This window comes from Cherax quadricarinatus, chromosome 59, assembly GCF_038502225.1.
Source record: "Cherax quadricarinatus isolate ZL_2023a chromosome 59, ASM3850222v1, whole genome shotgun sequence".
NCBI classification, from domain to species: Eukaryota; Metazoa; Arthropoda; class Malacostraca; order Decapoda; family Parastacidae; genus Cherax; species Cherax quadricarinatus.
The window spans coordinates 8,073,780-8,095,970 of NC_091350.1; the positions used below are offsets into that span (position 1 = coordinate 8,073,780).

Here is a 22,191-nt window from a genome sequence, read left to right on the forward strand (position 1 = left end):
AATTTGAACAAACATTTTTTTTATGTTTAATTTTTGTTTTCTATTAAAATCTGTTATATAGCTGGAAAGCAACAGAATGGACAAATAGATAGCTCAATGCAGATTATTAAAGTAACATATGAATTATACACAAATAACCCGCACATAAAAGAGAGAAGCTTACGACGACGTTTCGGTCCGACTTGGACCACTGACAAAGTCGCACTCTGTGTGACTTTGTCAATGGTCCAAGTCGGACCGAAACATCGTCGTAAGCTTCTCTCTTTTATGTGCGGGTTATTTGTGTATCGTTCCAGTCACGGTATTGTGCCTTTTTTGTTATTTAACACATGAATTATTCTATTCAAGAGTGCCCGCTGTATAGCCCTTGTGGCTTAGCGCTTCTTTTTGATTATAATAATCTATTCAAGAGTGCAGCATTTAACCCTTTCAGGGTCCAAGGCCCAAATCTGGAGTCACGCACCAGTGTCCAAGAATTTTCAAAAAAAAAATTTGTTATTTTTTCTTATGAAATCGTAGAGAATCTTTTTGTGAAGGTAATAAAACAAAATGTACGAAATTTGGTAGAAAATTGACGAAATTATGCTCTCGCGAATTTTGATGTGTCAGCGATATTTACGAATCGGTGATTTTGCCAACTTTGACTCCCATTTTAGGCCAATTACATTATTCCAATCAACCAAATTCTTAGCTATTTCACTAGTATTACTTCTATTCTATCGATTGAGCACAAGAAATCGCCAAGTCAACTGTTTCAACTACAAAATAAAGTGGTCGGAAATTGGTAATTTGGCCAATTTAACACAAAGTTCAAAATATTCCAATTTCAAAATAGGGTCCAGAATGAACAATGTAGGCATTCCTGGCACTAAACTAACATTTCCTCTGTTCATTAGTTATGTTTTGAGGCTTTACAAATAAATTCCATTTTGATTTTTTTATTCACATAATGAATTTTTATTCACACCAAAAAATAGAAGATTTACTGTTATGCAATACTGTAATAATTGTATAAATATCATCACCATATATGTGAATGTATATTAGACCCACCAGCTGACGTGTATTAGACGTGTGAGGTCGTTTGTTTACTCTTGAATATCGGCAAAAATTTAACATTTCTGCTACTTTGAGCTCAGTTTCAAGCCATTTCCAGTGCTAAAACCAATCAAAATCATCTCTATTTCTGTAATATGTCTTCCTTTCTATCAAATGAGACCAAGAAATCGCAAATACAACTATAAAAAACATACGAAAAAACACTGCAAAGTTGCTGTTTTAATCGAAAAATCATGATTTCATTTTTTTTCTCTCATTATACACAGTGTGCTGCAGGATCTGTTTTATGTGGTGCACACATACCACATAGATGTATTCTCTCATATCTAGGCCCAAATGTACCACTCACAGTTTATCAGAGTGAGCTGAGCTCATGGCGTAGATCTACGGTTTGGACCCTGAACGTAAAGCCGTAGATCTACGGGACGGACCCTGAAAGGGTTAAGTAAATGTATCTTCTAATGGAATAAAACACAATGGGGTTTTTAACATCTGCCCCTTTCAAGTGGGTAGGGGGTGCTGCCACTGTTGAAGGGCTTTTGGGCTAAGGAGTCGAAGCTATTCTTTCTTGGATCAAGTCTAATTACTTCCCATTCCCTAGGTGCTGTATGATCCCTCCCTTCAAAGGAGGTGCCTTGGTGTTGGTAAAGTCCTCCTGATCTAGGGAACTGGAGCTACGGTCCACTATCTTAGATTAAACCTGATTCCCTCCCAATACCATTTTAATATAATTTTGTTACTTGAAATTATCGTTACATTTAATAACCTATTTATAATTACAGCACAGTGGAACCTCAAATTTCGAACTTAATCCATTCCAGGAGCTAGTTCTAAATTCAAAAAGCTTGAAAAGCGAAGCAATATTTCCCATAAGAAATAATGGAAATACAATTAATCCGTTTCAGAACCAAAAATATTCACAAAAAAAAAAAAATACATTTTATAGAGATTAAAGTTTTACACACAACAAATATAGTGTACAATTATGTATTAATAAATTTAAATAAACATATAAAATAACATTTTTACTTACCTTTATTGAAGACTGGTGATGGCATCTGGAAGACAGGGAGGAGGAGAGAGGGAGTTGGGGTTAGTATTTGGAAGAGGAATCCCCCTCCATAAGGACTTTAGGTATCAAAGCCCTCTCTGGGGTTACTTCCCTTCTCTGTCTTTTAATGCCACTGGGACCAGCTTGAGAGTCACTGGACCCCTGTCTCACAAAATAACTGTCCACAGTCCTCTGTTTCTGGTGCCTCTTTAAGATTTCCCTAAAATGGGGAAATCAGCTTCCTTAATTTGTTCTTTCTTTGCCAGGATAGAAGCGATGGTCGACTTGTTTTTCCCATACATCCTGGCAAGCTCAACAAGTTTCACACCACTCTCATACTTCTGTATTATTTCCTTCTTCACATCTATGGTGTTTCTCACTTTCTTTACCACAGGGTTACCACTAGCAAGTTTCTTTGGGCCCATGGTAGCTTATTTCACAGTCCCACAACCATTAAACACAGTGAATTACTCATAAAATGTTTGAATGAGAGTGCAGGTTATTGTTCACTCATGCATCAACAAAGTCAGACTGGCTCAAGGCGCCTGCATGGGGATGCGGACAGAGCGGGATGGCGGACAGGTCCGGTATCGGCGGTTCAAAAATAGGGGCGAGTTCAATAATAGGGACAAAGCTGGTTCAAAAAAAGCAGTCGATTTTCGAAGAGTTCGATATGCGATACGTTCAAAATTTGAGGTTCCACTGTATATTAAACTATGCAGTGAAATCATACTTCAATTGTACAACTATATAATGTCAAATACCTTCAAGGTCTAATTTTTAGTCGATTTTCGAAGAGTTCGATATGCGATACGTTCAAAATTTGAGGTGCCACTGTATATTAAACTACGCAGTGAAATCATACTTCAATTGTACAACTATATAATGTCAAATACCTTCAAGGTCTAATTTTTATGTCCAAAATGCTCTGCATAACAAAGGACTATTCAAAATGCATAAAATGTCATTTACTTTTATGTACAAATAACCCACACATAGGAGAATGAAACTGATGGCATTTCAGTCTGACTCGGATCATTAATTAATGGTCCGAATTGGACCATTTATTAGTTAACGGTCCAAGTCGGACTGAAACGTCATCATAGTTTCATTCTCCTGTGGGGGTTATTTGTGTATTGTTCCAGTCACAGCGATTAGGTGTAAATTATGGTGAAAGTGTCGAATGATGGTGAAAGTGTTTCTTTTTTGGTCACTCTGCCTCAGTGGGAGACAGGTGATGCATTGAAAAAAATATATACAGTGGACCCCCGGTTTGCGATAGCATCGGAATCCGATAAATTCGGTATTCGATACATTTTAAAGCAAAAATTTTGCCTCGGTTCCCATTAAAAAACCTGGTAAATGCAATTCGTCCGAGACGTGTCCATGTGTGGCCTGAACTGCCCCGTGTGTGCCAGTGTTTACAAGCCAGCCACCGTGGTCACATCTAAGGATACATTCGGTACATTCCATATTATCACAGTGTTTTTGGTGCTTGTTTCTGCAAAATAAGTCACCATGGGCCCCAAGAAAGCTTCTAGTGCCAACCCTTCGAGAAAAAGGGTGCTAATGACTATTGAAATGAAGAAAGAGATAATTGTAAAGTACGAAAGTGGAGTGTGTGTGTCGGAGCTGGCCAGGTTGTATACAAAACCCCAATCAACCATCGCTACTATAGTGACCAGGAAAACGGCAATCAAGGAAACTGTTGTTGCAAAAGGTGCAACTGTGATTACGAAACAGCGACCTCAAGTGTTAGAAGATGTTGAGAGACTGTTATTGGTGTGGATAAATGAAAAACAGATAGCAGGAGATAGCATCTCTCAGGCGATCATTTGTGAAAAGGCTAGGCAGTTGCATGACGATTTGGTAAAGAAATTGCCTGCAACTAGTGGTGATGCGAGTGAATTTAAGGCCAGCAAAGGTTGGTTTGAAAGATTTAAGAATCGTAGTGGCATACATAGTGTGATTAGGCATGGTGAGGCTGCCAGTTCAGACCAAAAAGCAGCTGAAAAATATGTGAAGGAATTCAAGGATTACATAGACAGTGAAGACTTGAAACCTGAACAAGTGTTTAATTGCGACGAAACAGGCCTGTTTTGGAAGAAATTGCCACGAAGGACCTACATTACTCAGGAGGAAAAGGCACTCCCAGGACATAAGCCTATGAAAGACAGGCTTACTCTTCTGATGTGTGCCAATGCTAGTGGTGATTGCAAAGTGAAGCCTTTATCGGTGTATCACTCAGAAACTCCTAGAGCGTTCAGTCAAAAGAATATCCTCAAGGCTAATTTGTGTGTGCTGTGGAGGGCAAACAGTAAGGCATAGGTTACTAGGGACTTTTTCTATGACTGGTTACACCATGCATTTGCCCCCAATGTGAAAAATTACCTAATTGAAAAGAAATTAGACCTTAAGTGCCTCCTGGTATTAGACAATGCCCCTGGTCATCCTACAGACTTGGCAGAGCAACTTTCTGGGGACAGGAGCTTCATTAAGGTCAAGTTTTTCCCTCCTAATACCACTCCTCTCCTGCAGCCCATGGACCAGTAGGTCATTTCCAACTTCAAGAAACTGTACACAAAAGCTATGTTTGAAAGGTGCTTTGAAGTGACCACAGACACTCGACTGACTCTAAAAGAGTTTTGGAAGGATCATTTTAATATCCTCAATTGTGTAAACCTTATAGGTAAGGCTTGGGAGGGAGTGACTAAGAGGACCTTGAACTCTGTTTGGAAAAAACTGTGGCCAGAATGTGTAGACAAAAGGGATTTTGAAGGGAATCCTATGCCAGTTGAGGAATCCATTGTGGCATTGGGGAAGTCCTTGGGGCTGGAGGTTAGTGGGGAGGATGTGGAAGAGTTGGTGGAGGAGGACAATGACGAACTAACCACTGATGAGCTGCTAGATCATCTTAAACAGCAAGAGGCCAGACCTGAGGAAACTGCTTCGGAGGAGGGGATAGAGAAATTGAAGAAGTTGCCTACTTCAAAGATTAAGGAAATGTGTGCAAAGTGGCTTAAAGTGCAAACCTTTTTTGATGAAAATCACCCTGACACAGCTACTGCAAGCAGTGTTGGCAACCTGTACAATGACAATGTTGTGAACCACTTTAGTAAAGTCATAAAGGAACGAGAGGTACAGGCCTCTATGGACAGGTATGTTGTGCGACAGAAGTCCAGTGACTCTCAAGCTGGTCCTAGTGGCATTAAAAGAAGAAGGGAAGTAACCCCAGAAAAGGACTTGCTACCTCAAGTCCTAATGGAAGGGGATTCCCCTTCTAAACACTAACACCATCTACACTCTCCCCTCCTCCCATCCCATCAATCATCACCAGATCTTCATTAAAGGTAAGTGTCATGTATTCTATTGTTAGTAGAGTACTACAAACTGTGCATGTCTTCTTCAGTTTGTGTGCATTAAACTTAATATTTCATGTGGTAAATTTTTTGTTTCATACTTTTGGGTGTCTTGCATGGATTACTTTGATTTCCATTATTTCTTATGGGGAAAACTGATTCGCTTTTCTATAATTTTGGTTTACGATGAGCTCTCAGGAACGGATTAATATCGCAAACCGGGGGTCCACTGTACATATATATTTTGATGAAGGAAAAAAGGCGAGTGGTGCATTGAGGTATATGTGCAGGCAAAAAATGTTATCTATGGAGACAAAAAAGGGAATGTATGAAAGTATAGTAGTACCAACACTCTTATATGGGTGTGAAGCTTGGGTTGTAAATGCTGCAGCGAGGAGGCGGTTGGAGGCAGTGGAGATGTCCTGTCTAAGGGCAATGTGTGGTGTAAATATGCAGAAAATTCAGAGTGTGGAAATTAGGAGAAGGTGTGGAGTTAATAAAAGTATTAGACAGAGGGCTGAAGAGGGTTTGTTGAGGTGGTTTGGTCATTTAGAGAGAATGGATCAAAGTAGAATGACATGGAGAGTGTATAAATCTGTAGGGGAAGGAAGGAGGGGTAAGGGTCGTCCTCGAAAAGGTTGGAGGGAGGGGGTAAAGGTGGTGTTGTGGGTGAGGGGTTTGGACTTCCAGCAACCATGCATGAGCGTGTTAGATAGGAGTGAATGGAGACGAATGGTATTTGGGACCTGACGAGCTGTTGGAACGTGAGCAGGGTAATATTTAGTGAAGGGATTCAGGGAAACCAGTTATTTTATATAACCGGACTTGAGTCCTGGAAATGGGAAGTACAATGCCTGCACTCTAAAGGAGGGGTTTGGGATATTGGCAATTTGGAGGGATATATTGTGTATATTTTGAAAACATCATTGTATAGTTGGGGAACCTGAGGTATCCATATTATATTCACACTCTTATATGGGTGTAAAGAATGGGTTTTACATGTTGCAGCAAGGAGGAGGTTGGGGACAGTGGAAATGTGTCTGAGGGTAATGTGTGGTGTGAATATTATGCAGAGAAGTCTTAGTTTGGGGAACAGAAAGCTGTGAAGGGTTACTAAACGTATTATCCAGAGGGCTAGGAGGGGTTACCGAAGTGGTTTGAACATCTACAGAGGATTGAGCAAAGTAGGATGACTTGGAGGGTGTATAAATCTGTGGTGAAGGGAAAGAAGGGTAAGGGTCAGCCTAGAAAAGGTTGGAGGGAGGGGATAAAAGTTTTGCATGTGAGGGGCTTGTACATCCAACAGGCATGTGTGAGAATGTTAGATAGGAGTGGAGGCAAGTGGTTTTTATGACTTGATATATTGTTGGAGTGTGAGCAAAGTAACATTTATGAAAGGAAAGAGGAAAATTGGTTAGCTGGACTTGAGTCCTGGAAGTGGGAAGTACAGTGCCTACAATCTGCAGGAGGGGCAAGGATATTACAGGTTGGAGGGGCACCTGAGCTACAATGTCAGCACACCTCTGGCAATATGGTAATGGAATGAGTGATGGTGAAAGCGTTTCTTCTTTTTCGGGTCACTCTACCTCAGAGGGAGATGGCCAATGTATTAAAAAAAATGGAGAAACACTGATCCTAGATAAGATAAGATTTCGTTCGGATTTTTAACCCCGGAGGGTTAGCCACCCAGGATAACCCAAGAAAGTCAGTGCGTCATCGAGGACTGTCTAACTTATTTCCATTGGGGTCCTTAATCTTGTCCCCCAGGATGCGACCCACACCAGTCGACTAACACCCAGGTACCTATTTGCTGCTAGGTGAACAGGACAACAGGTGTAAGGAAACGTGTCGAATGTTTCCACCCGCCAGGAATCGAACCCGGGCCCTCCGTGTGTGAAGCGGGAGCTTTAGCCACCAGGCCACCGGGTCCTGCAGCTCAGGTATCTATAGAAATGTATAGTCAGCAGCAGTCATTTGTCAAAAATTAAGCTGTATTGCATTTAGGAAAAAAAGACAAAGAAAAATACTTGCTTTTGAGCACACTCCTGCGATATCATCACCAAGGCACAGTAAGGCAATTACAGGACCCTGATTAATGGCATTCTTGTATTCTGAAGTATGAAACACTCTCTGGGCATCTGCCGTTTCCATCATCACTTCTCGACTGTGCTGGATCTTGCACTCCACCTGGAAAATGTAAACAGCAATGTATATATATGGGGAAACAGTACAAAGTACTTAAAAAAATTCAGTCAAGGAGCGTCAGTGATGAAGATGCCACACAAGACTATACACTGCAGATGAACCAGTAGACTTAGGCAAACTTGTGGCCATAATTTGGGAACCTCTTACTGTACCAGGCTTTTTAACCCTTAAATGGTCCAAACATATGTATACGTTCACTTGCGCAGCGCCCCGAATATGTTGACAAAAAAAAAAAAAAAAAGTTTTTTTTTATAGAAAAAAAGAGCACAAGGTACTAAGTGGTCCCAGATTTTTTTAATATGGTGCACACCGGGTGTTAAGACCCATTCTATGCTGACCAGGCATCTCAGGGCAATAGTGCCAAATTTGGAGGAGGGTAAGGTACCTAGGGATTGGCAGAGAGCATGCATAGTTCCTTTGTATAAAGGCAAAGGGGATAAAAGAGAGTGCAAAAATTATAGGGGGATAAGTCTGTTGAGTGTACCTGGTAAAGTGTATGGTAGAGTTATAATTGAAAGAATTAAGAGTAAGACGGAGAATAGGATAGCAGATGAACAAGGAGGCTTTAGGAAAGGTAGGGGGTGTGTGGACCAGGTGTTTACAGTGAAACATATAAGTGAACAGTATTTAGATAAGGCTAAAGAGGTCTTTGTGGCATTTATGGATTTGGAAAAGGCGTATGACAGGGTGGATAGGGGGGCAATGTGGCAGATGTTGCAAGTGTATGGTGTAGGAGGTAGGTTACTGAAAGCAGTGAAGAGTTTTTACGAGGATAGTGAGGCTCAAGTTAGAGTATGTAGGAAAGAGGGAAATTTTTTCCCAGTAAAAGTAGGCCTTAGACAAGGATGTGTGATGTCACCGTGGTTGTTTAATATATTTATAGATGGGGTTGTAAGAGAAGTAAATGCGAGGGTCTTGGCAAGAGGCATGGAGTTAAAAGATAAAGAATCACACACAAAGTGGGAGTTGTCACAGCTGCTCTTTGCTGATGACACTGTGCTCTTGGGAGATTCTGAAGAGAAGCTGCAGAGATTGGTGGATGAATTTGGTAGGGTGTGCAAAAGAAGAAAATTAAAGGTGAATACAGGAAAGAGTAAGGTTATGAGGATAACAAAAAGATTAGGTGATGAAAGATTGAATATCAGATTGGAGGGAGAGAGTATGGAGGAGGTGAACGTATTCAGATATTTGGGAGTGGACGTGTCAGCGGATGGGTCTATGAAAGATGAGGTGAATCATAGAATTGATGAGGGAAAAAGAGTGAGTGGTGCACTTAGGAGTCTGTGGAGACAAAGAACTTTGTCCTTGGAGGCAAAGAGGGGAATGTATGAGAGTATAGTTTTACCAACGCTCTTATATGGGTGTGAAGCGTGGGTGATGAATGTTGCAGTGAGGAGAAGGCTGGAGGCAGTGGAGATGTCATGTCTGAGGGCAATGTGTGGTGTGAATATAATGCAGAGAATTCGTAGTTTGGAAGTTAGGAGGAGGTGCGGGATTACCAAAACTGTTGTCCAGAGGGCTGAGGAAGGGTTGTTGAGGTGGTTCGGACATGTAGAGAGAATGGAGCGAAACAGAATGACTTCAAGAGTGTATCAGTCTGTAGTGGAAGGAAGGCGGGGTAGGGGTCGGCCTAGGAAGGGTTGGAGAGAGGGGGTAAAGGAGGTTTTGTGTGCGAGGGGCTTGGACTTCCAGCAGGCATGCGTGAGCGTGTTTGATAGGAGTGAATGGAGACAAATGGTTTTTAATACTTGACGTGCTGTTGGAGTGTGAGCAAAGTAACATTTATGAAGGGATTCAGGGAAACCGGCAGGCCGGACTTGAGTCCTGGAGATGGGAAGTACAGTGCCTGCACTCTGAAGGAGGGGTGTTAATGTTGCAGTTTAAAAACTGTAGTGTAAAGCACCCTTCTGGCAAGACAGTGATGGAGCGAATGATGGTGAAAGTTTTTCTTTTTCGGGCCACCCTGCCTTGGTGGGAATCGGCCAGTGTGATAATAAAAAAAATAAAAAATATACGTTTGGGGTGCTACGCATAAGAATGTATCTATATGTTTGGACCGTTTAGGGGTTAAAGCAGAGTAGGGTAAGTTACAAGGAGAGAAATGTTATTATTAATATGACCCATATGGATCAAACAGCACTAAGCTGTATGACCCACTTTTTATGAATGTAATACTGTACCACTAGCTACAATTTTATCAAAACCAAACAATATCATTGCTTTTCACTGATTTTTGAACAGAAATTTGCTTGTAATATTGTTGTATCTATATACTTGATAAAACATTTCAAACAAAATAGAATGCTGTGTCTTAGCTTATAAATGAGAAATGTGAGCAGTGATAAGCTCTAATGCACCAAATAGCACTAAATGCTACCCACTCTCCCAGATGGAAGACCTGACAGGGTTTCATCATGGATTCTGTGAAAGGGAGCAGCACTGTCTGAATCACTAGCTAAGATTTACAACAAGCCAATGGATACAGAACAGTTGCAAGAGATCTGAAAGACAATGAATGTAGTCCCTATATTTAAGCAGGGAGACGGACAGGAGTTTACCTGGAGTTTACCTGGAGAGAGTTCCGGGGGTCAACGCCCCCGCAGCCCGGTCTGTGACCAGGCCTCCTGGTGGATCAGAGCCTGATCAACCAGGCTGTTGCTGCTGGCTGCACGCAAACCAACGTACGAGCCACAGCCCGGCTGATCAGGAACTGACTTTAGGTGCTTGTCCAGTGCCAGCTTAAAGACTGCCAGGGGTCTGTTGGTAATCCCCCTTATGTGTGCTGGGAGGCAGTTGAACAGTCTCGGGCCCCTGACACTTATTGTATGGTCTCTTAACGTGCTAGTGACACCCCTGCTTTTCATTGGGGGGATGGTGCATCCTCTGCCAAGTCTTTTGCTTTCGTAGTGAGTGATTTTCGTGTGCAAGTTCGGTACTAGTCCCTCTAGGATTTTCCAGGTGTATATAATCATTTATCTCTCCCTCCTGCGTTCCAGGGAATACAGGTTTAGGAACCTCAAGCGCTCCCAGTAATTGAGGTGTTTTATCTCCGTTATGCGCGCCGTGAAAGTTCTCTGTACATTTTCTAGGTCGGCAATTTCACCTGCCTTGAAAGGTGCTGTTAGTGTGCAGCAATATTCCAGCCTAGATAGAACAAGTGACCTGAAGAGTGTCATCATGGGCTTGGCCTCCCTAGTTTTGAAGGTTCTCATTATCCATCCTGTCATTTTTCTAGCAGATGCGATTGATACAATGTTATGGTCCTTGAAGGTGAGATCCTCCGACATAATCACTCCCAGGTCTTTGACGTTGGTGTTTCGCTCTATTTTGTGGCCAGAATTTGTTTTGTACTCTGATGAAGATTTAATTTCCTCATGTTTACCATATCTGAGTAATTGAAATTTCTCATCGTTGAACTTCATATTGTTTTCTGCAGCCCACTGAAAGATTTGGTTGATGTCCGCCTGGAGCCTTGCAGTGTCTGCAATGGAAGACACTGTCATGCAGATTCGGGTGTCATCTGCAAAGGAAGACACGGTGCTGTGGCTGACATCCTTGTCTATGTCGGATATGAGGATGAGGAACAAGATGGGAGCGAGTACTGTGCCTTGTGGAACAGAGCTTTTCACCGTAGCTGCCTTGGACTTTACTCTGTTGACGACTACTCTCTGTGTTCTGTTAGTGAGGAAATTATAGATCCATCGACCGACTTTTCCTGTTATTCCTTTAGCACGCATTTTGTGCACTATTACGCCATGGTCACACTTGTCGAAGGCTTTTGCAAAGTCTGTATATATTACATCTGCTTCTTTTTGTCTTCTAGTGCATTTAGGACCTTGTCGTAGTGATCCAATAGTTGAGACAGACAGGAGCGACCTGTTCTAAACCCATGTTGCCCTGGGTTGTGTAACTGATGGGTTTCTAGATGGGTGGTGATCTTGCTTCTTAGGACCCTTTCAAAGATTTTTATGATATGGGATGTTAGTGCTATTGGTCTGTAGCTCTTTGCTGTTGCTTTACTGCCCCCTTTGTGGAGTGGGGCTATGTCTGTTGTTTTTAGTAACTGTGGGACGACCCCCGTGTCCATGCTCCCTCTCCATAGGATGGAAAAGGCTCGTGATAGGGGCTTCTTGCAGTTCTTGATGAACACAGAGTTCCATGAGTCTGGCCCTGGGGCAGAGTGCATGGGCATGTCATTTATCGCCTGTTCGAAGTCATTTGGCGTCAGGATAACATCGGATAGGCTTGTGTTAATCAAATTTTGTGGCTCTCTCATAAAAAATTAATTTTGATCTTCGACTCTCAGTCTGGTTAGCGGCTTGCTAAAAACTGAGTCATATTGGGACTTGAGTAGCTCACTCATTTCCTTGCTGTCATCTGTGTAGCCAGTTTCTCTGATGTGCATATCATGCAAAGTTGTAGAGAAGATTATAAGGAGAGTGTTTGAGCACTTAGGGACAAGTGGTTTCGTAAACAATAACCAGCACAGATTCAGAGGCAAATCTTGTCTTATCAACCTGATGCAGTTCTCTAACAAAGTAAAAGATGCAAGAGAGCAGAGATGGATGAGTGGATTGCTAGAAGGTACCTGATAATGTACTCCACAAGAGGCTGCGGGGGCAAGAATTTGAGGTGCTGGTAAGAATAAAAGGGAATGTACTCAAATGGATCACAGTACCCTAAGGGAATGAAGCAGAGTGACTGTCAGGGAGAAGACTATGGAATGGAGAAGAATAACTAGTGGGATTCCACAAGGCTTGGTATTATGTTTCTGGTTTATGTGAATGATATTTCATATGGACTGAATCAGATGTATCTCTGATGATCTAAAACTAATGAGACTAAAAACTGATGAGGACAGGGAAATGCTCCAATTGGATCTGGACAAACTGCAAAATTGGTTAGATAATACACAAATAACCCGCACATAAAAGAGAGAAGCTTATGACAACGTTTCGGTCCGACTTAGACCATTTACAAAGTGTGACTTTGTAAATGGTCCAAGTCGGACCGAAACGTCGTCGTAAGCTTCTCTCTTTTATTTATTATTATTTTTTTTTTTTTTTTTTTATTATCACACCGGCCGATTCCCACCAAGGCAGGGTGGCCCGAAAAAGAAAAACTTTCACCATCATTCACTCCATCACTGTCTTGCCAGAAGGGTGCTTTACACTACAGTTTTTAAACTGCAACATTAACACCCCTCCTTCAGAGTGCAGGCACTGTACTTCCCATCTCCAGGACTCAAGTCCGGCTCTTTTATGTGCGGGTTATTTGTGTATCGTTCCAGTCACGGTATTGTGCCTTTTTTGTTATTTATGGTTAGATAAGTGGTTGCCTGATTTCAGTCCCAGAAAATGCAAGGTTATGAAGAGTGGGGAAGGGACTAAAAGAATAAGACACTACTAGTATAGACGTAGGGGATCGAGGATGCAGATTTCACTCAAAGGAAGACCTAGAATGAACATAGTACCAGGTATATCACCACAGTCTCACATCAGCCAAATAACTTTGGCAGATAATGTTCATCTGGCAAATCTAAGTAGCTCTCCAGAACCTCAACAAAAAGGCATTTCAGCCCCTTTATATAACATGTGTCAGGCCCATCTTGAAGCATGCAGCACCAGTTTGGAACCCACACCTGAAAATGAATGTAGAAAGGGACAGACTATTTGAGCAGCAAGAAACAGGTACTCAGGGACACACGTGGAAGTATTTCTTCAGTTTTCGGGTAATCAGGAAGAGGAATGATCTTGATGAAGAAACGGTGGAGGAAGCCTTTATACATAGCTTTAAGAGCAGGTACAACAGAACCACAAGGTTACAAGGGAGAGAATCAGGCCAGCAGCAAGTTGAAAGGCAGGGCCAGGAGCTAAGACTCAACCCCTGCAACCATATTTAGACGAGTATATCTGCTGCAAAAAGTAGTTAATGATACCCTCCCTTTACTTACAGCTTGAGCTCTGAGTGAAGCAATGAACTCCATTGCTCTCTGGTGCTGTGCTTCATCAAAGAAGAAGAATATGAGGGTAGCTTCTTGAGTTGCATACACAGGTGATCCATAAGTATATGGAACAACACTGCAGTCACTGCTCAGGTTCAAATCAATACTATAAAGAAGGGAGAAAAATGGATACTATATTAAAATAAAATCTAATTAATACACTGCACACAAGAGAATAATTGCCACTATTTTATTTAATATACATGTTATTTTGACGAGATCACAAAATCCAAAGAAATGTGAATATCACATCTGCTATTGCATTAAGAATGACAGTGGAAATGGAATTAGATCAAGAATCAACCCAAAACTCTAACTCTCCACTTATTACCAGCTCTAGATATTACAATGAACATTTTAAGAAATTCATGCAAGTGTATAAAGTAGGAAATGAGGATGTACCATGCTGAAATTGGTTTATGAAGAAATCGAGCAACATAAATTACAATGATATTGTGCACTTTGATCAACAAGATGTAATCAGCATTATTTCATCTGTTTTATGTTCGAAATTTTTAGCTACAAAACATAGCAGTCTATAAGCTCTGTTACTCGAGGCGAGACGTTATGCTAAAATGCTTGTTAGTAACAATTCAAATTCTAAAGTTAAAATTAAAATTCTTTATCTTGGTATGATACAATGTTTATACAGAGATGGATGACATTTAGGTGTACATGCAGAAAGCCCTTAGCATGCAGATCATTTCTGGCAAACTTAAGCCTATCTTAAGACTAAAAAGGCAACAATTAGTTGAGTCATATATATATATGATCTCAAGTGATTTTAACAATAAATAATAACAATCATTCCAAAGTTTTTCTCTTCTTTTATTTTGACTAATAATCCTTAATGCATATTGTATTGTGTTTAACAAGGTTGTGGCCAAAGTGTGCTATTTTATATTTAATTATTATAGTATTATACTGTTCAGTTAACCTGGATTTGAATAGATACCACTGACAAGATACACGATACACTGCAGAATAAGATTGTATTGGGAAAAAATTCTTTGTTAAGAGCTCTAATAGGCAAAATGTTGACACTAAAAAGAGTGTTCTTCAACACATTTTTTCCTCAATACAGTAAACTTCTTGGCCGAATACAGTAGACCCAGGGTTTTCACGAGTCTCTGTTTTTGTGAATTTCGGTTATTGGCAAATTTTTTCGTCAAAATATAGCCTCTTTTCGTGATTTCCCTCTGATTTCGGCGGTTGTACGGAACATGTCCCAATGGCCATGCGGATACAAAGCCTCCCACACACGCATTCTGAATCAGAGTGGCATTGTTTCTCGGTGAGTGAGCATCACCCCACACGTTCATACAAAACATTTCGCAATAATCCATTGTTTTTTGTGCTTGCAACTGCTAAATAAGCCACCATGTGGCCAGAATGTGTCCAAGAGAAGGATTTTAAAGGGTTTGGGGCTGACCCTGTCGACCCTACGCCTGTTGTGGAATGTACTGTGGCATTTGGAAATTCCATGGGGTTGAATGTGTGTGTGGCGAGGATATGGAAGAGCTGGTGGAGGACCACAGCGAAGAGCTAACCACTGAAGAGCTGCAAGGCCTTCATCTGCAACAGCAACAGAGCACAGATGAGGAAATTGCTTCACAGGAGGAGGAAGAGAGAGGGAAGAAGGTGCCTTCTTCAGTAATTAAGGACATGTGTGCGAAGTGGAGTGAGGTGCAAACATTTGTGGAGGAATATCACCCTAACAAAGCTGTTGCAGGCCGTGTCTGCAACATGTTCAATGACACTGCCTTGTCCCATTTTAGGCAAATCTAGAAACACCAGAAAGAGTTCTGTGGAGCAATTTTTTTGATCGACAGGGGTCCAGTGACTCTCAAGCTGGTCCTAGTGCCATTAAAAAACAAAGAAGGGAAGTAACCCCAGATAAGGATTTGGTACTTCAAGTCTTTATAGAAGGGGATCCCCCCTTCCAAACAATAGTAACTTCTCCTCCCTCTCCCCTCCTCCTGTCTTCCATATACCAACAAGTCTTCAATAAAGGTAAGTGCAATGTTAAATGTTCATTTACACATTTTATTACTGCTTTATATTGATTTGTCCTTCTTTTCTCTAAAAAACATTATTTTTTGTAAATACTTTTGGGCATCTGGAATGGATTAATTGGATTTACGTTATTTCTTATGGGGAAAATTATTTTGGTTTTTGTGAATTTTGGCTTTCGTCAGACTCTCTGGAACGGATTAATCATGAAAACCGAGGGTCCACTGTATATTATATTCCTACCTTACATTACACGAAAAAGATAAAAATAATTTCCAGAGAGTTTTGCTTATATACCAACCTCTTTAATTCCTCTCCCTCTGGCAATTTGAATGATGATGATAATGCATTTGCCTGGGAGATACATGACCAGTTTGTTTCTCCATCAACTGGTGTAAAATCATGCACATTTGCCCAATTATTGTTGAAAATACTGATGCCAGCAACAGTGAACTGATCTGAAAAAAAAAGTTCACATCATTCAAAATAGAGAAAGTTTTTAGTAGTACCAGATATTAACCTACTAGGATTTGTTCTTGTATTTCTGCTTAAAATAAGATTTGTCTGGATTTTTAACCCCAAGGGATAGCCACTCAGGATACCCCAATAAAGTCGGTGCTTCATCAGGGACTGTCTGTCTTGATAAATGATACACTTGTGCAGCCAGTAGCTTCATCAGTCCAATACAGAAAAGAATGGAGGAAGATGAGGAGGAGTTTGACGTAATCAGTCCCTCAGCCTAGAGTCGATGTGTTCAGTCAATCAGTCTTGATAAAGACAGCATATGAGTAATCTTTTGGAGGCTTATAATTTAATCACCTACCTATTTCCAGGAATTTTCCCACAGGAATTGCCCTTTTTAACATTAACCCCAGGAGCATGCATAAATTCTGCATCTCTCACTTTTTCTTCTAAAGCAGATCTGGCTTGGCCTCTTTACTTTGCTGATGTTCAGTGATGGGATAGTTCTTGTGTTTTGCTCTCTCACCCTGGCACACCTAGGGTCAACAGTATTATGTACTTGTGTAGTATTCATATATACACCCTCTCCTCACTTAGTGGCATACTTGTTTACCAACCACTCGGACTTACGACGAGGTTTCCAACCAATAGGCAAACCTAAGTATGTATATTAGAGCTGAATTCCTCTATCCTCTTTATTAAGGTAGAGAGTACACTACTGTACAGACTCTCCTCACTTAGCAACGTACTCGTTTACCAACAACTCGGACTTACGACAAGCTCTCTGACCAGTATGCATACCTAAATAACGTATATTAGACCTGATTTCCTCTATTCTGTTTATTACAATATACAGTACACTACTGTATAAACATTTAATAATGTACTAAAAATGTTATAAATGGTGCAAAGGTGACATTAAAACAATATCAAAGATGGTTGAGACAAACCCACTACCATTACAGTACGTATGCTCCTCACTTAGCGACAAATTCATTTACTGATGTGGTCTTAGGAACGGGACTCCATCGCTAACCCTTTCAGGGTTTCGGCCGTACTAGTATGGCTTACGCACCAGGGTTTTTGACGTACTAGTAAGCCTAAATTCTAGTGCCCTCAAATCTAATGAGAGAAAGCTGGTAGGCCTACATATGAAAGAATGGGTCTATGTGGTCAGTGTGTGCGGTATAAAAAAAATCCTGCAGCACACAGTGCATAATGAGAAAAAAAAAAAACTTTGACCGGGTTTTTGGATTAAAACAGCGACTTTGCACTGTATTTTTGTGTGGTATTTATTGTTGTATTCTAGTGTTCCTGGTCTCATTTTATAGAATGGAAGACATATTACAGAAATTGAGATGATTTTGACTGGTTTTACAATGAAAAGTACCTTGAAATTGAGCTCAAAGTAGCAGAAATGTTCGATTTTTACCGAAGTTCAAAAGTAAACAAATCATGCTATGCATCCAATACACGTCAACTGGTGGGTCTAATATTCTTTCACAAGTGCGCTGATATTATTTATACCATTTCTACACTAATGCAGTAGTCTGCATAACAGTAAATCTTCTATTTTTTTGTGAGAATAAAAATTCAAAGTGGAGAGCAAAAGAATGTAAGAGGGGCATGGGGATGTGACTAATGAACAGAGGAAATGTTATTTTAGTGCCTGGAATGTCTTTCTTGTTTATTCTGGACCCTATTCGGAAATTGGCATCTTTTGAAATTTGTGTGAAATTGGCAAAATTGCTAAATTCTGACCACTGTATTGGATAGTTGAAATCGGTAAATGGGTGGCTTCTTGTACTCATTCGATAGAAAAATTGGAGTTCTAACGAAATAGTTATGATTTTTGCCGACTAGTACACTGGAATTGGCCGAAAATAGGGCTCAAAGTGGGCAAAATCGCCGATGCATAAACATCGTCGAGACCGCTAAATTCGCGAGAGCATAATTCCGTAAGTTTTCCATCAAATTTCACACTTTTGGTGTCATTATGATCGGGAAAAGATTCTCTATCTTTTCATAAGAAAACATTTTTTTTTTTTTTTTGAAATTTGGCCGACCCTGAGAACAAGTCTCTGAGAGGGCCTGTCAGCCCTGAAAGGGTTAAGTGAGGAGAGGCTGTATAAACATTTAACCCTTAAACGGTCCAAACAGATCAACGTTCAAATTCGTAGTGCTACAAAAGTAGATCTACTTTTTTTTACATATTTTCAAATACAGTGGACCCCCGGTTAACGAACTTTTTTCATTCCAGTAGTGTGTTCAGGTGCCAGTACTGACCGAATTTTTTCCCATAAGGAATATTGTGAAGTAGATTAGTCCATTTCAGACCCACAAACATACACGTACAAACGCACTTACATAAATACACTTACATAATTGGTCGCATTTGGAGGTGATCGTTAAGCGGGGGTCCACTGTATAACAAAAAAAAATGTAGATAAAAGTTTTTTTACACATTTTCACATGTAAAACAAAAAAAAAATCTACATTTTTTTACATACTTTCAGATGTTGTAAAAACGTATATATACATTTGGACCATTTAAGGGTTAAAAATATACTAAAAATGTTATAAATGGTGCAAAGGTGACATTAAAAAATATCTAAAGATGGTTGACACAAACCCGCTACCAGTATAGTGTGCTCCTCACTTGATGACCAATTCGCTTACTGACCTACTCTTAGGAACGGAACCCCATCATTAACCCCTTGACTGTCGCAACCCCCAATCCTGAGATGTCTCCTGGTGTCGCAAAATTTAAAAAAAAAAAAACAAAAAAAAAATTATTTTTCTTATGAAATGATAGAGAATCTTTTCCCGATTGTAATGACACCAAAAAAATGAAATTTGATGGATAACTGAAGGAATTACGCTCTCGCAAAGTTAGAGACCTCGGTAATATTTACAACTCGGCGATTACGCCCACTTTGACCCCTATTTTCGGCTAATTCCATTGTTCCAGTCGACCAAACTCATAGCTGTTCCTTTAGAGCTCCATTTTTTCTATCGATTGAGTACCAGAGACTACCCATTTACCGATTTCAACTACCCAATAACGTGGTCAGAAATTTGCAATTTGGCCAATTTAACAAAAATTTAAAAATATGATAATTTGAAAATAAGGTACAGAATGAACAATGCAGACATTCCTGGCTCTAAAATAACATTTTCTTTGTTCATCAATCACGTCTCCAAGCCCCTCTGATATTACTCTTGCTTTCTATTTTGAATTTTTATTCAAACAAAAAATAGAAGATTTACTGTTATGCAGACTACTGCAATACTGTAATAATTGTATAAATAACATCAACCCATTCATGACTGCATATTAGAATGGCTAGTTGGACATTTATTGGACAATGACATCATTTGTTTACTTTTGAACATCAGCAAAAATCAAACATTTCCCCTACTTTGAGCTCCATTTCCAGGTTTTTTATAGTAAAACCAAGCAAAATCATGTCTATTTCTATAATATGTTTTCCATTATATCAAGTGAAACCAAGAAAACAAGAATACAACCATAAATACTATACGAAAATAGACCACAAAGTCAGCATTTTAATTTAAAAAAAATGGTTGTAGTTTTTTTTTCTCATTATGCACTGCATGCTCCAGGATTTTTTTTATATGGTGCACACTGACCACACAGACCCATTCTCTCACATGTGGGCCTACCAGCTTTCTCCTGCTTGATTTGAAACCGCTAGAATTTACGAGTATATATACGTTAAACACTGTACCTCGTAAGACGTATATATAGGACCAAAACAGTCAAAGGGTTAAGTGAGGAGAGGCTGTATTTCCTAGCAACATTTATAGGCAGGCTCTCTGACCAAGCCTACCCCCAGCACACAGGCCATCCCTCATAGGCCTCTGCCTCAGAATGGACCAGGCATAGGAAGTGGGCAGACGCAAAAGGCCAGGCTCCTCTACGTATACCAATATACGCCTCATAACAGTCTACAGTTGTTTCCTTTGCTACCATCACTCCATCAAAGAACTCTCCTAACACTAGGATACACCAAAGGCAGCTTTACTTTAAACCTACCAATGCAAAAATTTGTTTTTAAAATCTTAGAATAAATTACCTTTAAGCTGTGGGTAGAATGCCTGGAAACATCCAAATTTCATTTTTGTGGAAGCTTCAATAATAGGTTGTGTCTGACAAAGGAGAAATATTTCCATCTTGCAGCAATCCCGTGTTCGAAACTGTCCACAAGCAGCCATCACGACACAGTCTTGACAGTCACGCAGGAAGAGGCTGCAATAAGAAAATATTAAAGTTTGTATACTTTTTATTTAGAAGATAGCTTTCCAATGGTCATATACAGTGGACCCCCGGTTAACGATATTTTTTCATTCCATTAGTATGTTCAGGTGCCAGTACTGACCGAATTTGTTCCCATAAGGAGTATTATGAATTAGATTAGTCCATTTCAGACCCACAAACATACACGTACAAACGCACTTACATAAATACACTTCCATAATTGGTCGCATTGGGAGGTGATCGTTAAGCGGGGGTCCACTGTATACATATATTTAATTAAATAATTAAAAACTGAAAAGCCATTACTGTACTTCATTCACTACAAAGAACAAAAAGGCACAATACCGTGACTGGAAAAATACACAAATAATCCACACACAGTCGTAAGTTCCTCTCTCCTATGTGCGGCTTATTTGTGTATCACTCACTACTTTATACCATATAAAATATAAACATAAAACAATTTGAATAAACCATACCTTCCAGTTGTTGGTCCAACAAATATAATACAATCAGAGCAGTCATCAATCGTTATGGTATTGATGCAATCAAAAAGGTAAATCTGTGAAGCCTGACAATTCTGAATAATGAACTGTTGTCCACCGATTGTGCCGGGCAGTCGTCCAACCTCTTCATTGCTAACGTTTTCAACTGTAAAGTCTGCAGGGTTCACTCTGTCTTTTTTATCCCTGTCAGAAGAGAATGAATCATAAAAAATAAACACTAACAAATATTGCATAAACATTAAGTTACAATTAACCCTTTGACTGTCGCAACCCCCAATCCTGAGGTGTCTCCTGGTGTCGCAAAATTTAAAAAAAAAAGAAAAAATTATTTTTTCTTATGAAATGATAGAGAATCTTTTCCCGATTGTAATGACACCAAAAAAAACGAAATTTGATGGAAAACTGACGGAATTATGCTCTCGCGAAGTTAGCAACCTCGGTGCTGTTTACAAATCGGCGATTTCGCCCACTTTGAGCCCTATTTTCGGCTAATTCCCTTGTTCCAGTCGCCCAAACTCATAGCTATTTCTTTAGAACTCCATTTTTTCTATCGATTGAGTACAAGAAACTGCCCATTTACCGATTTCAACTACCTAATAATGTGGTCAGAAATTTGCAATTTGGCCAATTTCACGAAAACTAAAAAATATGACAATTTCAAAATAAGGTCCAGAATGAACAATGCAGACATTCCTGGCTCTCAAATAACATTTTCTTTGTTCATCAGTCACGTCTCCAGGCCCCTCTGATATTACTCTTGCTTTCTATTTTGAATTTTTATTCAAACAAAAAATAGAAGACTTACTATTATGCAGACTATTGCAATACTGTAATAATTGTATAAATAACATCAACCCATTCATGACTGCATATTAGAATGGCTAGTTGGACATTTATTGGACAATGGCATCATTTGTTTACTTTTGAACATTGGCAAAAATCAAACATTTCCCCTACTTTGAGCTCCATTTCTAGTTTTTTTTATAGTAAAATCAATCAAAATCACATCTATTTCTATAAGATGTTATCCATTCTATCAAATGAGACCAAGAAAACGAGAATACAACCATAAATACTATACGAAAATAGACCACAAAGTCGGCGTTTTAATTAAAAAAAACGGTCGGAGTTTTTTTTTTCTCATTATGCACTGCGTGCTCTAGGATTTTTTTTATATGGTGCACACTGACCACACAGACCCATTCTCTCACATGTGGGCCTACCAGCTTTCTCCTGCTTGATTTGAAGCA

General features: G+C 39.9%; 1 protein-coding gene across 1 annotated transcript in view; it reads right to left on the reverse strand.

Moving 5' to 3' along the window:
- The window catches only part of LOC128698766 (protein XRP2), a 67,618-nt gene that overhangs the window by 10,091 nt on the left and 35,336 nt on the right, over positions 1-22,191 (reverse strand). The window contains exons 2-6 of the mRNA XM_053791133.2: positions 20,915-21,124; positions 20,254-20,426; positions 15,993-16,149; positions 13,628-13,784; positions 7,501-7,656 (exon numbers count right to left, since the gene is read on the reverse strand). Of these exons, the coding sequence (XP_053647108.1) occupies positions 7,501-7,656; positions 13,628-13,784; positions 15,993-16,149; positions 20,254-20,426; positions 20,915-21,124 (853 nt within the window). The remainder of the gene's footprint in view (positions 1-7,500; positions 7,657-13,627; positions 13,785-15,992; positions 16,150-20,253; positions 20,427-20,914; positions 21,125-22,191) is intronic.